Genomic DNA, 18,552 nt, shown 5'->3' with positions numbered 1-18,552 from the left:
ATTACAAAATTAGACCTATTAAAAGGTTATTGGCAAGTGCCTCTAACTGAGCGCGCCTCTGAGATCTCCGCGTTCGTCACCCCAGATTCTTTTTTACAGTATACACGGATGGCCTTCGGCCTTCGAAACGCGCCGGCGACGTTCCAGCGTTTGATGTCTATAGTGTTGGGCGATGTTCCTAACTGTAACGTCTATTTGGATGACGTAGTCATTTATTCGTCTACTTGGGCTGACCACTTGTCACTTCTGCGCGATGTCTTTCATCGTTTATCTGTTGCGTCTCTCACTTTAAATCTTAAAAAGTGTGAATTCGCTAAAGCGTTGGTCACGTACCTTGGAAAGCAGGTAGGAAATGGGCAGGTGCGGCCGTTAGATGTAAAAGTGACTGCTGTTCTTGAGTATCCGATACCTACTACGAGGCGAGAACTGCGTAGATTCCTCGGAATGGTTGGATATTACCGGTGCTTCTGCAAAAATTTCTCGAGTGTTGTTGCTCCTTTAACTCGATTGTGTAGCCCTAAAGTTGATTTCATTTGGACTAATGACTGTCATCAGGCATTTCTGTCTGCAAAATCTCTCCTTTGTAGTGCTCCTGTCCTCTCGGCTCCGGATGTGTGTCGGGCGTTCCAGCTGGAGGTGGATGCCAGTGCTGTCGGAGCGGGAGCTGTCCTTTTACAGGAGGGTGCTGACGGAATAGCTCATCCTGTATCCTACTTTTCTTCCAAGTTTAATCGTCATCAACTTAACTACTCCACAATTGAGAAGGAGACTTTAGCTCTTTTATTGGCATTACAACATTTCAATGTTTATGTGGGGGCCAGTAGGTATCCAGTTATGATTTATACGGATCATAATCCGTTAGTCTTTCTCAGTAAAATGTATAATCATAATCAACGTTTGATGAGATGGGCCCTAATGGTGCAGCCGTATAACTTAGAAATCCGCCATAAAAAGGGATCTGAAAACGTGGTGGCCGATGCTTTGTCCCGGGGTTAATTCAGAGTGTCAAAACCGCCTTATTTTTCCTTAACTCTAAAAGGAGTTGGAGGAAAAATTTGGTCCGTTTCTGTTTTTTAGGGGGGAAGTGTTACGGCCGTGTTTTGTATTTATTATTATTTTGTGTGGTATGTTGCATTGATTTGGTTTATCCTTTTACCGAGGAGAAGCTCCGCCCTCGTGCACCTGCGGCTCATGATGAAGTTTGGGGTGGAGATAAAAGGAGAGGGTGAATGCGTGAGAAGGCTGAGTTCCCTATGCTGTTTCCATCTGAACTCCAGTCGCCCGGTCGTCACTGCCACTGTCTTTAGCTCTACGTGAGCGTGGCGCACACTTGAGGGGAAGCGTTATTTGTCCCGCTGCTTTGACAAGAGCTCCGTGTGTGTCCTGAGATTTCGCTCATGCTGTAAAAAAACTGTGTATTTATTTAATTTTTGGCTGTTCTATGTTTTTGGTTTTTGGTAAATTGTTTGTGAAAGTCTTTCGTCCGCAACCCTTACAAGTAGTTGCCCGTGGCACGTGAGTGCAACGGCATTTAATAAATATTTAAATGGTGCTTTGACTCGCGTATCCTTTTTTATGTTGTGTGAACCCCACTACCCTTACGAGAAATTTTGAGGGGTTTGTAACAGTGCGTGTGAGCATATAAGCCCGGTGTACATGCCAGCTTTACGTTTATGTGCTTGGTTGGGGATACAGACACGGGCTTCATGCGAGCCGTCCCTCTCAGGAGCACTCTGGATATGAGTCTGCTCTGAGATATTCCACCCGAGACACTGCTGTACTGGTGACGAACGCCTCCATGGTTGACCGGCCTTCAAGTTCACAGCGCACTATCTACTGTACCAGACAACAATTTGTGCCTGCTCTTCATTAAGCAGCTCATGTCCTGGCTGCCGCAAATGCGACACAGACTTAAGGGCTGTTAAGGACTTGTGAATGTTTGAGATTGGTTTGGACGTAATGAATCGGTACATGATGGTGGAAAGTGTAAGCTTTGTCCTTATCCCAGTTGCGCTTTGTATGAAACACGTTGTGCCCTAATTTGGTTTTGCTGCTTACACGCAAAATCAGTAAGGACAGCGAGCCCTTTCTACAAGATGCCCTCTTTACGCAGCGCCTGTAATGGTGTGAAGCAATGACTTCGACCCGGTGCACTGTCACATGTCGAACGTTCTATCTTTGCAGCAGTGAATAGATGAAGGAAAAGTGGGCTGTCTACCCCAAAGGTTTTTCATGCAGCTATCGCTGCATTTCATGCTGGTGCCTTGGGTGCGCAGTGGCCAGGCACAATTAATTCTCTTAAGTGAGAGAAGTGGCCAATCATTTGCATATTTTAGTGCCGTCATGGGCTGTACATGCCCTTAAGGGACTATGTGTCAAACCACCCTCAGCGCAGCTAGAGCACAGACGGTTGCATTCTACCTTCCCATCTAGCTGATGTGAGCTGTGCCCGGTATGAGTGTTATACATTTATCTAAGCACTCCGCTCTGACATTACTGTTAGAGCAACTCTTTATGCTTCAGAGAGGGGCTATGGCATTTGTTAACGATCGCTGTGACCTGCCCAGCTTATTCTAAGAAATTTCTCTGCTCCACCTAAGCAGTCAGCTGCTGGGATCCAGCTGGGTTCACTGGATCATTAGGTGATAATGAGGGCAGCACATTACTGCCACACTGGCATAGCGGTGTTATTCTAATTCGGTAGTCGCACTATTCGACGCCTATTCATAGTTTGTCCTGGATTGCCAGTACAGCTGATGTATTAATATGGAGCCGCGTTTTCGCTTCTTCTTTGTACTTTCATGCTAGCTATCTTGGCCATCGTGCATCATATGTTAATACCAGCAAATACTCTGCGCGGATATGTTTGCTACCGCCCACATTGGGTCGGCCTAGCCGTTGCTGTTGTAATGTTACAGGTTGCTTATCTGCTGTAGGGCTGCAATAAGACCTACATGCAGCCTGTGACTGTATGCATTCTGTTCTGTATAAGCTCTTGATTGAGTCCCTAGAGACTCAGGCATCCAATCTACTGTGCGTTGGCTTACACAGACTGGACGGGGATTGTGCACCGACTCAGCGAAGCATTGCGGTGCACAGACTTGAGTAAGCTTCACTGGAGCTGCTCTTCACTGTTCTCACGGCGTGTTTGAATACATCCCCATAGCGTCAGCGGACGCAATGTCGAGTGACCGCTCTCGAAAGGGAACGTCTCGGTTACTATCGTAACCTCGGTTCCCTGAGAGACGGGAACGAGACATTGCGTAAGCCGTCGTGTTACTGCTCAGATCAGCTCTACTGTTCGTTCAATCAAAGAATCTGAGTATTTTGCCGCCTAAACAGACTATATAGTAGCGGAAGTCCTGCCCCTATAAGGCTGTCATGGGCGGCTTTGGCCAGAACACTGGCGTTGTTCAATAAAAGCTTCAGAAACTGGAAGAGGGAGGAGTTTCCCATAGCGTCAGCGGACGCAATGTCTCGTTCCCGTCTCTCAGGGAACCGAGGTTACGATAGTAACCGAGACGTTTTCCAGACATAGATTATCTTAAGCCAGGACTAGACCTTAGTTTAATTAGGAAATATAAACATGCCTTACTAAAAACATTACTTGTGTGCATTTTGAGGCCAAACTAAGGGCACTGATGTATTTTAAGATATGTCAGTGCAAGGTGTTTCCAGTTTGGACAGCTCTTACATTTACTTTAGTCTAGGACTAGTCTAATTCCTGTCTGGAAAACCGCCCCTTGGAGGTGTGGACTACAGCTACTTTGACTGATAAAAAATCCCTCAAACCTTTGGAGTTTGCTCTGCACAAAAAGAACATGCTTATGTAAGCCATGCCTCACATAAAAGAGCTTTCAGAGGAGCTAAGATCTAGAATTTTTGCTTTACATAAAGCTGGAAAGGGTTACAATGTTATTTCAAAGACTTAAGAAATTCATCAGTCTAAAGTTAGGCAAACAATCTACAAATAGAGACGCTTTGGGACTGTTGCTACTCTTTGCAAAAAGAGCACCTTGGAAAACCCCATTAAATTAAATATTTTATGGACTGAGGAAACAAAAGTTGAATTGTTCAGAAAAAATACTATGGAGCAAAAAGGGCACAGATTACCAACAATAAGCATCATCCCAAAAGGTGAATGGTGGAGGGAACATTATGATTTGGGCATGCTTTGATGCTTCAGGGCCTGGACCACTTGCCATCATTCAGGGGAAAATTAATTCCCAAATTTAACAAAATATACTACAGGATAATGTCAGGGTGGCTGTCCACCAGTTGAAGCTTAGTAGAAGTTGGTTGATGCAGCAGGACAATGACCTTAAGCATTGAAGTAAATCCTCACAGGCTGGTTTAAGAAAAACAAAATGTACCATTTGAAGTGACCTATTCAAAGCCCAGACCTTAACCTGTGGAATGACTTCAAGAGGGTGGTTTACACCAGACATCCTACAAATGTATCTTAGGCAAAAATTCCCTCTGAACGATGTGCAGGTCTGATTCAGAACAACTGAAAGCATTTGCTTGAACAATTGCTGCCAAGGGAGGTTTAACATGCTATTAAATCCAAGTGTTCACTCATATTTTCCTTCAGCACTGTGAATGTGTAATGGGTGTTTTCAAAAAGACACAAGAAACTAGAATTTTTGTGTGTTTGCAGCTTGTAGACTTGTATTTGTCTATTGTTGTGACCAAGATGAGGATCAGATCCCATTTTGTGACAATCAGTTTATTCCTAGGAGTTTACAAACTTTTTCTTTGCCACTGTAAGACTGATCGGCAACTGGCTTGAAGAATTGCACGCCGGTTTAGCATCTATGCTATGGCGTAGGCCCTACACAGAAGTACAATGAGGCCTTTACACCAACTTAAACTAAGCCTAAGTGCATGTGTGGCTATTAGAGAGATGATCTCACCTCAGTATCTGCAGTTTACAGTCAGGATTCCTCGGTACATCAGAGATCAACTCTACTCCTGAATCTCCAATATTATTATCAGACAGATCCAGTAGTGTCAGGTGTGATGGGTTTGATGTTAGAGCTGAAGTCAGAGCAACACAACTTTTAGCTGTGATATTACAACTCCTCAACCTGTAGAGAATAGAGACACAAACTTCACTCTATCAGATCACAACACACACATCAGATCAACATTGATTTTTTTTGTTTTATTCATTATTTATTATTTTACAGTTCATTATAAATCATAATATATCAATAGTAATTAGGGGTGGGACAATACATTGTTATGGCGATGTGTCGTTGTCTGTATCTGGCGTTATGAGAATCGATACATTGGCATCAAATATAAACAAGGTGAAGGTGCTCTAAATAGATTAGTAATCTACCACTGGTTTACGCAGCCCGCGTGAACTTGAAATCAAACAAAGATTTAGCCACAAGAAGGGGCAGAGTCATTAGACATTGCATAGATGAGAGATAGAGAGAGCGGAATAACTTATAAGTGAATACCAACATTACAGATATAAAGGTATAGGTATAAGAAATGTATATTAATAAAGGTATCAGGTGCCAAGGTGAAGAAAACTGAATAGAAGACAACAAGTGTAAAGAATAACTGTCATATACGTGAGAAGTGGTTCAGGCTTTTTCTGTGGCTGATGCCGATATTTAGAAATCAGGGCAGCCGATGGCTGATATGTTTGGCCGATTTTCTATATGTACATAATAATCAAAATGTTCTCATCATTAGCAGATATTTTAAATGTAAAAATGTCACTATTTAAGTCAAAGTATTTAAACAAAATTACAACCTCCTCTGCACCATGCATTTATCAGACACTAGGGCTGTCACTTTTTATTCGATATTCGAATATGCATTCGAACATGACGTGAAATATCCGTATTCGAACTATAAATAAACCATCCGGTTTTTAAAATGCCATGTGTGGCGCATTTTTTACAGTAACACCTCGTAATAGGAAGGAGGCTGAGAGTGAGACCGACGACAGCAACTGTGCGCACGAGAGGGAATCAAATGGGACCAAAATGAACCTCATGTGCATGTCAAGATAGAATTATAGTTTGTATATAAAATGGCATATTGTTTATAGTGTTAAATATTATAGCAGAATAAAAATACGTGTTAATACGTTCGCATTATGAAATTAGCATGTATGAAGATAATTTCATCATTTTTACAATGCAATGTAAACTTTATATTAAACAACAACAGCATTCGTCTCGTAAATGGATTTGAAATGATGATGTGTTGACTATTGCGCGTCACAGACGACAGAGTCAAGTGAGATCTGCTTAACTCATCTATAAGTTTAATTTAATCTCAAGTATCAAAGGGTTTGTGCTCTCTATCACGGTCAAGCAAACAGCACGCGCAGAGATAATGCACTTGTCAATGACGGCTCACAAACGCGCGGGTTATAGGCTGTATGTGTGCTTGTTGTCAATGAGATTACTTCTCACAAACACGCTCAAGCGCGGGATATGTGTGCTTGTCAATGACGGGCATTAAATCCGTCGAATTCCGCGGAGTTTTCTGCCGAAATCTGCGGGCGCGAATTCCGTTTGGGTCTGCCTATATACTCCTGCTGCTATTTAAGTTGTCACGTTATTGTTTGTAACTGTTCTGATTCGTTTTTTCTATATATATAAGTTTGTTATTCATAAGTTGATAATTTGCTGTTTCAAACATTAAGTAAAAAAGTAATCCAGACAACCCTGTTTATGACTGTCACTGTTAATAATTTTGTGATTGAATCTCCATTACGGTGGGGGGTTTTTTATGCGCACGGGGGGGGGGGGGGGGGGCTAGATATTCGAATATATTCGGATACATTGCATGATATTCGAAATCCGTTCGAATTTGATTTTTCTCAAAAGTGACAGCCCTATCAGACACAGAAATTACCTAACACACTGCTGTCATCATCTTTGATCAGTTTTTTTATCATGGCTTTTTAATTGCTTTGTAGGATAAAATCCTTATTTGGTAGACCTGATAAATTATTTATTCATCATAAAGTTAACATAGTAAATGTCTATGTTTTTCAGTTGAGACTGTTATTTAGGGCAAATCTTTCTAAACACATTTACATTCTCATTTCTGAGGCGCTATAAGTGACTGATTGTGCTGACAGTGACGTCTTGTGAGTTTAGTGTTGGGACAGATCTGTTGTTTCAACCGTTCATTCAAACGAATCCGTTCAAAAGGAGTCAGTTCGCGAATCGGACGATGTTCTAATCCAGGCTGAGCAGCGCAAAACTGTAAACAAAGTGTTACTGTAACAACACGAAAAACATTTCCTCGGTGGATATGATTTGGTCTTCCGACCTTTCGCCATCGAGTCAGTTTAGTTTTGAGTAATAAAAGCAGGGAGATAGTTTGGAGACAGTTTGAAAACAGAAAGCGTGCGCGCGCGGTAGTGTTGCTTTCGTCAACGAAAAGTATGACGAAATATAGTCGTCAACGAACCTTTTTCACGTGACGAAAACGAGACGAGACGTAACGAAAATGCTGGTCATGTGACGATGACTATAATAAAATGTATAATGCAATATTGTTGACGAATAAAAACGAGACTAAAAGTGGTTTACAAAATAAAAACTAAGCTAAAATGTCTCTTCATTTTCGTTGACCAAAACGAGACGAGACGAAATGTTATAACGTTATTTCGTCTTTTACCCATCTCAGCATCTCCGCGCCCCCACCACCTGACTGCAGCTGATCACGTGTGTTGTTGGCGCTGCGTAGATCAATCAAAACATGAAAGTACCGCGAGAGTGAGTAGAAAGCATGCGGAGCAGTCTGCTCTCGCGATGCTTTGATATCATACGCCTCCATTTGCATGTTAATGGGCATTTCAAACAGTGTATGCGGCAACCGCGAGACATGTGGAAAGCGGAGAAACGGGGGCGGTTACAGAGGTGAAGCGGAGTTGGTCCACAAGCCTTGCTCGTGCACCTAAGATCCTCTCCCTTTTACGGACACGACTCTTCATGGCAGTCGCTGTTGAAGATAAACACATTTCCACTAAATGCTGCACAAAATGCTTCCACTACATGAGAAAAGCTGTAGCCGCGCGGCGATTCCGACCGGGAAGATGCAGCATTCTGGCTCCAAATGTAAAAGAAAAGTCCAAAATAAATCCCGTGCATCACTTTCAGGTCAGTTCAACAAGCCTGTTAAAATCTATAGCTTTGATTGCTGACACCACCAGTATAACAATGTACGAATTTATATCATGTAACAGTTGTTAAAATGACATTGTGCTGCGTTGCGTTTTGAAACATTGTAAAGATATCTATGCTAAAGACATTCGTTGTTTTGTATATGCTTAATAACTACACTTATTTATTATTTAAATAAACAAAACATACTTCGCTGAATATTAAATCAATCAAACACCTGTACTGTTGAGAACATAACCATACATACCAACATTGCTTTTCTTAATAGACATCTGATGTTTTCTTAAAGCTGACTTTTAATTTACTTACAAGAAAAACATTTAGTAATTCTCCAAAATTGCTTGGATTTATACTGACATTTAAGATCAGCTTTGTCACATTAGATTAAGCCAAAGTCCATTAGGTACACTGGTGGTAACGTAAAGATGCAGAAATATAAACTATAATAATATATAATTACATATGTATGATTGTAGTTTGTGCTGCTGTCAAAATACAATTATAAATGTTAACAATAGCATATTTCTATTCTCACACATACTATAGTTGTGTGTGACCCATTTGACCTTGTGTGTGTGTGTGTGTGTGTGTGTGTGTGTGTGTGTGTGTTTGCTTAGACTACTTTTGTTTTGATTATGTAGACTTTTATGTAGACTCTTACGAACAGTCAAGTCACTCACTTAGAGGATAGTAAAATAAATATCTATTCAAATCAGAGCATCTTCCATGTCTGAAATGGATGTAGTCTTGGGTCTATAAGGTAACAATAATATAACTTTTGTTTGAAATGGGTTTGGCTAAAAGAAAATATTGTTTTGTCTATAATACTATTAGGTCATTATACTATATGGGTTAAATAAAATTGCATTACTAAAAAGAGACTAAATACAATTTCACTGACTAAAACTAGACTAAAATGTCATCAGTTTTCGTCGACTAAAACTAGACTAAAATAGTAATGGATAAGTCTGACTAAAATAAGACTAAAATGGCAAGAATTTTAGTCGACTAAAACTTGACTAGACTAAAAAGAGTATGACATGACTAAAACTAATAAAAACTAAAATGACAGCTTTACACAAAGACTAGACTAAAACTAAAATGAAAACAGGCTGCCAAAAACAACACTAGCGCGCAGCTCTTCTCTCTCTATCACGCAAACAAACATCATCATCACTCATTAATCACATGAAATGAGCCTAATCTTTGCACGGACAGTGCATCGCGAGACATAAGCCGTCGCGCTGTTGAACTGGCTGCTTAATTCGCGGAAAACCACAATCGTTTACTTTGTGAACAAGGCACGGCTGCACACACACAGGAGCGATCTGCTTGCAAGCATAGATATGTATAAAGGCTAGATGTCTCGCCCGCGCTGCTGGCCAATTGAGTGGAACGTCCGCATTTTGGCGGCCATCTTACCACATGACCCTCGCTCACTCGTACCATTGAGTTTTAATGGTACAGGTACTTTTAAATGACCATAACTTGCTTATTTTTTTACCGATTTTCAAACGGTTTGGTTTTTTATAAACGTCAAAGATGTACCTATGACACTGCATGCTTGTACTTAAAAATAGAAAAAATTCATGAAAAATGTTAAAGCATACAGAATTATAGCCACGTTAACTCTTTCACCGCCAGCGTTTTTAAAAAAAGTTGCCAGCCAGCGCCAGCGTTTTTCATGATTTTCACCAAAGTTTAATGCCTTCCAGAAAATGTTCTTCTTTAAATATATAAACATACAATATACCAAATGAAAGAACAGACCCTCTGCTTTCAAACAAAAAAAACGTTTCATCCTACCTTTAGTGGTTCTTTTGCAATCAGCTTTTGAATATGGGTAGGTTTCTGCAAAAACACCATATTTTGAGCAAAAAGCAGAGATAATTCCATTTTTATGATGGACTTTTCATAGAGATCATATTCAGAGCGATCTTTAAAACAGACACGGACATGCAGCAGCTTGCCATAGGGCAATACTTCCGGTTTTAAAAAGTTGCGGAAGGGCGCCTGGTGGATAATAGCGGTATTGCGGAAAGACGGAAAATCTCGTCATTGGCGGGGAAGCGTTTTCTCTTAATTGACGAGATATCTCGTCAATGGCGGGGAAAGAGTTAATAACGTTTGTAAGAAACCAAACCGTTTGAAAATTGGTAGAAAATTGAGCAAGTTATGGTCATTTAAAAGTACCTGCACCATTAAACTCAATGCTACGAGTGAGCGAGCTCCCCGTGGTAAGATGGCCGCCAGGTGAGGACGTTAGAGACTCCGTCGTAAAACATCTAGCCTTTACATATCTATGGCAGCAAGAGGCAGCGTCACGAGTTCTTCAACAACACTTAGGTGCCCGCAGATGCGCCTGCATATTAATCGGCCTAATTTTGCAGCTAAATCGGCCAAAGTCGATTTTTAAAATATGCCAAAAATCGGCCAATGAATCGGCCGGCCGATAAATCGGTCGACCTCTAGTTCAGATCCAAATGCAGCTTTATTAAGGGACATCCAAAAACAGGCAAGGGTCACACACCAGGCAAACATGTACATCAAAGGTCAAGGCAGGCGGCAAACAATCATATACGATATCCAGGCACAGGTAATACACAAAAGACCACAGAAACAGGAATACAGGGAAACGCTTGGTATGATGACAAGGCAACAATACTTCGCCAAGTTAATGAGTTCTGAGTGAGCTTATATAGTCCAGGTGATTACAAAACAGGATGCAAGTGTGATGAACCGATTAGTGCAGGGGATCATGGGAATTGCAGTCCAGAGGTATATGTGCATGTGAACCTTTGACGGACAGCAGAGGGAGCCAAGATCAGTGTTGGGAAAGTTCACTTTCTACATGAACTAGTTCAGTTCATATTTCAAAATTATGAACTAGTTCACAGTTCCAAAAATGAACTAATTTATAGTTCTTTTTTCCCATATTATTTTTTAAAACTTATTGCCATTATAGCCCATATAGAACCACCACAGACAGCAATTATTTTATCAGTTTTAACACTGAAGCTGAATGCGTCAGATTTCCTCTTCATATCCAACTTTAAATCCTTATCCAACCAGGGTTTACGAGCATTGACTGTATTTTATTTTTGTATTTGCTTGCACATACCTTTAAAGGCTAGCCGGGTGCTTCAAGGGGTCGCAATCGGGGCGAAAAGCGCTGCGAGGCGTCGCGTGTAGGACAACTCGCAGGTATTGCACAACACACGTGCATGTTAAATAGCGTGAACTTAAGAGTCTACTTCAAGATCCAGAATATGCGTTAGCAGCCTATGTTAATTGTTAACGGTTTAGGACAAATATGATGTTATTTAATGTTAAACACTATGAGTGGCGCGGCAGGGATTTCAGCAGAGTCCAGAGTCAGTGTTGTTTTGATGACGCATGCAGCCGCGAAACACTGACTGGTGGCGTGTTGCCAGATTGGGTGTTTTTCCACTACACATTAAGGCCTGTTTACAGTGTGTTTTAGCCGGGTTTTCGCCTGGAAGACTATAGAAATCTGGCACCCTATTGAAAGACGTTAAACTGAGAGAGCATTCGTTCGCGAGCACCAGAATGAACGAGTTCATAAGAAGTTCATCAGGCAGTAATACAGTACGTTCAGTTCACGTTCGGCCAAAATATATACGAGTTCATGAACTTTCGTTCAATGAACTCGTTCAGGCACAACACTGGCCAAGATGACTGTGACAAAAACAGTACACCGTAAAACTTCAGATAATAGCCGAGTCCCAAATAGACGCCTGTCTCTTATAGATGCCTGGTGTGACGACAGGTTTGGGCAGAGGTGTAAAGTACTCGAGTAAATGTACTTCGTTACTGTACTTAAGTATTTTTTGGGCTACTTTGTACTTGTACTGAGTATCAAAAATATAGGCAACTTTTACTCTCTACTCAATTACATTTTTGATTGGGTATTTGTACTCTTTACTCCACTACATTTGAAATGACACTTAACGTTACTCGCTACATTGTTTATTCGTCAAATAAAAACTAGACGAAAGTGTCAGAGAGTGATGATGGATAGAATCTGTGGTCGCGAGGTTACACGCACACACACAACTGAGGGACTTCATTTGGCGCTGCGCAGAGCAATCGTATGAAATCAAAGTACTGCGAGAGCGAATCAAATGCATATGGAGAAGTCTGGTCTCGCGGTACTTTGAAGTCAAACGCTGAATGGCTTGCGTTGAGCCACCGTAGCGGGACATCTGCGTGCTGCGTATGTCATAAACTGTAGAGAAAAGTTCGCGTCTGGACTGAAAGAAGAGATAAAGAGCAAACATATGGATGCATATCACATTTGCTTCAGTCAAGGGACCATTTTTAAACATGTGATGCTACAATCAAAACAAAAGTGATGCGCGATTGCAGGAGGGTCATCCCGCAACTCAAAGGCAAGCACAAATGTTTTTATACTCTGATGCTACCTTATCAGCTAACCTGAGCTTGTACATAACTTGATATAACTTACTATATAAGCCAAAATAAACCAGCGAGGTCCTGTACTGATTGCCCAAGTAACTTAAGTACATTATAAGATTGATAATAAGTGTACAATTTCACTGTCCTCACATTTAATCAAGTATGCTGTAATGTATTTACTGTAAAGAGGGATGCATGACGGAAGAAATGTAGTGCACTTAATGTGAGATAGTGGTGTTACGTACTACATGTGTTTACAATTAATCTTTCAAATGAACAACTTCACGTTTTTAATATGCATTATCATATATCTGTTGGTGTAATTTTAGTTTACTGGATTTTTTTAAAATATTAAAATTATATATTTTTTAGGATAGGCCTATATAAGAATATTTGGTAACACTTTACAATAAGGTTAATTAGTTAACAGTAGTTAATGTATTAAACCAACTTGAACAAACCATGAGCAATACATTTGTTACATTATTTATTCATCTTTGTTAATGTTAGTTAATAAAAATTTAAGCTTTAATTGTTTGTTCATGTTAGTTCAGACTCAGAGTGCATTAACTAATGTTAACAAGATTTAAATAAAGTATTAGTAATTGTTGAAATTAACATTAACAAAGATGAATAAATGCTGTATAAGTGCAGTTCATTATTAGTTCATGTTAACTAATGTAGCTAACTAATGTTAACTAATGAACCTTATTGTAAAGTGTTACCATATATTTGTATCACAAAGTTAGGCTATATATTTTTCAGCATGGCACATTTACATTTTATGTAGATTTCTAGACCAAAATCTCATGGCATTTAGTTGAATAAAATTAGACTAAAGCTAAATCAATTCAGATGACAAAAATATGACTAAAACTAAATTACATTTTAGTCAAAAGACTAAAGCACTATTCGGACGGGATTAGTTTTCCAAACAACGTTTGAGTTTCAACGTTTCCCCCAGGACGTCTGTGATTTTATGTACCGATTCGGACGGGATTAAAATGATGCAGGCTATTCCAGAGATGGGAGTGTCTGTTTCTTCATTTGGGCGTTGCAGAAGAGCACGTGCTCTGGAAACGCGTGTTTTTAATGTTTAATATTTTGTTTTAAATGTGAAATTATGACAGAACATGTAATTTATTTTAATTTTAACAAATCAAAATAAAATATACAAATCCTACTAAAGTAACGTTAGCCTACATGTTTTATATAACTGTCTGCTTATAATAAACCCAAAGAAATGAAACAATGATGATTAATAACAATTTATTATCTTTATTAATTAACATTAACATTCCGGAGTTTAACAACTTTGAACTGAGTTTCTTATAACGTTAATGATATTACAGTGGCCAGTCTTAACAGTGTTTGATATTCAGCTTGTCTTGATTTAATTATTTTATTTTGCCGAATGCGAAAAAACATCCATATCTGAATGAATGGGACTCAGGAAATACAATATACGCGCATTAGTAAGACCTTACGGCAGATCACGGTGGCCAAAACACTAAATGAACCGCGTTTTCAAAAGATATTGCGGGCAAACACAGACATTTGCATCCGGACGGGATTAAATTTCTCAGAGGACCTCTGAGTTTGGCGAAAAACAGTAGGTAAATTGCTCTGGAATTCTTACGGAGGTCGTCAGAGAAAAACACAGACATGGCCGATTCGGACGGGACTAAAAACACAGAGGACCTCTGAGAAGCACCATTTTCTCAGAGGTCCCCCTGTAAAACTAATCCCGTCCGAATAGGGCTTATGACTATTTTTCGCCGAACTCAGAGGTCCTCTGAGAAATTTAATCCCGTCCGGATGCAAATGTCTTCTGCAACGCCCAAATGAAGAAACAGACACTCCCATCTCTGGAATAGCCTGCATCATTTTAATCCCGTCCGAATCGGTACATAAAATCACAGACGTCCTGGGGGACACGTTGAAACTCAAACGTTGTTTGGAAAACTAATCTCGTCCGAATAGTGCTTATGTTTAATCTGTGTTTGTTCTGCCAGGTCAAAATTTTGAGGTGTTTGATTTCTACAATGTCTCTTTGTGTTGAGGACTAGTGCATCTTTGAGCCAACATTCAGTATGAGTAAAAATACTTGAGTACTTTTAAATTGGGTTACTTTAATACTTTTACTCAAGTCATATTTAAATTGGTTACTTGTAACTTGTAGTGGAGTAATTTTTACAGTAAGGAATTTGTACTTTTACTCAAGTATGGCTTTCAGCTACTCTTTACACCTCTGGGTTTGGGTAAATAAACGCCTGTCTCAAATAAAGGCCTGGTCTGTTTTTTAGTTTCGGGTTGTATTTAATCTTCTAAAACCCGTCAGATAGTCTGTTTAAGACAGTTCTATGGTGCAGATTGAACACGCTAAAGTTTTTTTTTGCTTACCGGTAGATGTCATGTGACAGACGCAGTTGTTCCGTTACTCATCACTATGACAACACAACAAGGTTCGTCGCCAGGATTGAGGTGATGATGACAGTAGCGAAGTGGCAATCGGGAGAGTCGGGACTTTTCCCGGTGGGCCGGTAGTGTTTTGAGGCCGCTGATAATAGCCGGGCTTTCAGTCTTTTGTCATGCATGCACTCCCGCCACACATTATATTTCTCGCGCAGAAACACTATTTATCATATTTAATATGCTGCAGCGCCCAAAATGTATCTGGCCGCACTGCTCTCTCTCTCTATCAAGCCCGTCTTCCCTAGAGTTCTAGTCGAGCGAGCCAATACAAAAATAAAGAGAAAGAGGCTACACAACAGCCAATCAGAAAATAGCACTGTTGTATCAGGGTAAGATTTCACGCAACAACCAATAAAAAAACATATCCTTGTTTGCTTTATTTATACTGCCAATAATTTAAGACTGTTGTTATTACACAAACTAATTTGTTAAACACATTCAAATTAAAAATAAAACGTAATATGTGGTAACCTCCTGCTGTCAGGCTGGAACAATTAAATTAAAAGCCTGTCTCTTATAGACGCCTGTCTCTTTTAGACGCCTGGTGTGATGATAGGTTTGGGAAAATAAAAGCCCGGGCTATTATTTGAAGTTTTACGGTATATAAAGCCACTCATTGTATTACAATATGCTAACTAAATAACACTGGATATAACTTACGTATGGGTGTGACGAGACACTTAATCCACGAGACGAAACGAAACACGAGATTGGGTTCACGAGAACGAGACGATATTTTTACACTTTTAAAGAAACCCTCAATGATAAAATAAATGAATAAGAAACTGAAATCACATTATTTTTTAAATGTTTTAACTAATCAAGGACTGGCCTTAACAATTATTTTGCTAACTGATAATGAAGTAATTTGTTATTTTGGGGTAATAAAAATAGACCCAAGTGAGCAGTAGCCTTTAAAATTACATAATAACGAAGATGCAATAATAATTGGTTCAAATAAAGTATTAAAACCAAGTTACATTAAACAACATTAACAAACACATTACATTTGTGGCATAAAAAGCATTATGTATTATAACAAATGCCTGCAGGGGGCGATAGTGGACTTGTCTCGCGGACGCTGTCTTCACTTTCACTTTAGACGGAGAGAAACGCTTATTTTTAGACAAACAATGGTTAAATCCATATTAATATTTAATATATGTCCATTTCCTTACACTAGAAATGATACAGACACTGTCATTTTTTGAGCGAGAACATGCAGACATTAAATCATGTAAACTCTGTGTGAGGGTTTAATCTGCTGAGACTTCACATCTGACACTGATCAAAAGACAAACACAACGCGTCTCAGACTTCACACGAGCTCCCAAACAAACATTTTTTGAAACCCTAACAAAAAGGCAAACGCAGTAAAAGACAAATATAATGCATGCACTGTAAAAGGGTCAAAGAGAAAGCTGCATCCTCCGGAGGTCGCATATGCAGGCTGCAAACCTTATCCAGGTTTATTTCAGATCATTAACTGAGCATTACATTCACAAGTCGTGAGCATATTACAACAAATTGCGATTAACTAAATAAATAGTAAACTTTATAATTGTTAATAGTCTCTAATAAGACAGTAATGAAGTAAATGCAGTTTAAAAATGCAACCTCCGAAGGATGCAGTCTTTTATTTGAGAAACGGCCAGCACCTCCACAAGAAATCTCGCGAGACACATGTAATCTCGCGAAACATATTTAATCTCGCGAGATCTCGTCACACCCCTAAACTATTGTATATAAAGTTTAATGAAATAATGTATGTAACATGCAATAAATCAATTACAACCCAACTACTGGTTGTATTTACTAGCTGCAGTGTCTAGTATAGTCCCAAGTGTCTGTGTTTCAAATTATAAATGTTTGGTGAGTTAAAATGTGCACGAAAACATGATTAAGAAAGAATACATAGTACATTAATTTTTATTTTTTTCTCCAGGACCGAAAGCAGAACTACGTCTTTCATAATTTAGCACCGGGGACAGTTTTAGGGATGCAACGATCCGATATCTGGATCAGGTATCGGGGTGATCCGGGCCCTTTTTGCTGGATCGGATATCGGACTAACAGGACCGATCCAATTTCCGATACTATGCGTTTCCCGTAGTTGTTACTAACAAGCGATTAAAAGGGCAAAGTATTATAAAAGCAAGCACCATAAAACATTTTATGAACTATATTCTAAGTCACATTTGCACATTTAAAGATATTTAAGTTCACAGAAACTCTAACTTACTCGCACTGGTGAAGCGAATGGATGAAACGCATCATTCACAAACGCAGAAGAACAATGAGCCCTTTACACCAACTTTAATTAAGCCTCAGTAAATGTGTGTGGCTATTAGAGAGATGATCTCACCCCAGTATCAGCAGTTTACAGTCGGGATTCTTCAAACCATAAGAGATAAACTCCACTCCGAAATCTCCAATATTATTATCAGACAGATCCAGTAGTGTCAGGTGTGATGGGTTTGATGTCAGATTTAAAGACAGACCAATACAATCTTCGGCTGTGATATTACACTCCCTCAACCTGTAGAGAATAGAGACACAAACTTCACTCTCTCAGATTACACACATCAGATCAGCATTGATTTTTTTTTTGTTAGTTTATTCATTATTTATTATTTTACAGTTCATTATAAATCAGGGCTAGTCAACTGGCGGCCCGCGGGCCAAGTGCGGCCCGCCAATCATCTTTATCCGGCCCCCCGGTCACCTTTGGCCGTTTTTCAATCGGAAGGCTGCAGCCTCCGGAGGTCACATATGCAGACTTCATTCGTCATCAAGTTTAAGTTAACTGAGCATTACATTCACAAATCATAAGCATATTACAACAATTTACGATTAACTAAGAATAATAGTCAACTTTAGAATTATTAAATTCTGAAATTAGACTTAATGACGTATGCAAAATGCGACCTCCGGAGGCTGCAGCCTTATTGAGAAACGACCATAGTCTGATTTAAATTCAGTGTGGTTACTTTTACCTTTACACTGTACAAGACAACACAGAAAGGGGCTGTGTGGGGTGCCAACCATCTGCGGGTGCGTAATTATCTGATCCAATTCGAGCTTTGGATGCATTCAAGAAAATAACGTTATGCGACTACACGCATGTGACACAGCGACCGGAAGTGATGTATTTCAGTGTGTTCCAATCAAAACTGTGTGCAAAGTTAAAATTATTAATTATTTTTTGTTTTACTTTATCAGTAACACTTGAATACTTTAAAGCAGTGGTTTTCAATCTTGTCCTAGGGGACCCACAGCTCTGCACATTTTGTATGTCTCCCTTAACTGACACACCCAGTTCTGTTCATGGATCTCTCCCTTAATGAGCTGATGATCTGAATCAGGTGTGTTAGATAAGGGAGACATGCAAAATGTGCAGGGCAGTGGGTCCCCTAGGACAAGATTGAAAACCACTGCTTTAAAGGAACAGTATGTAGGATTGTGGCAA

General features: G+C 39.7%; 1 protein-coding gene across 4 annotated transcripts in view; it reads right to left on the bottom strand.

Annotated features, from left to right (window-relative positions):
* The window catches only part of LOC135771790 (uncharacterized), a 407,895-nt gene that overhangs the window by 335,823 nt on the left and 53,520 nt on the right, over positions 1 to 18,552 (bottom strand). For all 4 annotated transcript variants that reach the window (XM_065282140.1, XM_065282141.1, XM_065282142.1 and 1 more), the window contains exons 5-6: positions 17,449 to 17,622; positions 4,917 to 5,090 (exon numbers count right to left, since the gene is read on the bottom strand). In XM_065282140.1, the coding sequence (XP_065138212.1) occupies positions 4,917 to 5,090; positions 17,449 to 17,622 (348 nt within the window). The remainder of the gene's footprint in view (positions 1 to 4,916; positions 5,091 to 17,448; positions 17,623 to 18,552) is intronic.

Source organism: Paramisgurnus dabryanus, chromosome 8 (genome assembly GCF_030506205.2).
Source record: "Paramisgurnus dabryanus chromosome 8, PD_genome_1.1, whole genome shotgun sequence".
NCBI classification, from domain to species: domain Eukaryota; kingdom Metazoa; phylum Chordata; class Actinopteri; order Cypriniformes; family Cobitidae; genus Paramisgurnus; species Paramisgurnus dabryanus.
The sequence above is the reverse complement of the archived record's forward strand: the minus strand, read 5'-3'. Positions and strand labels throughout refer to the sequence as shown.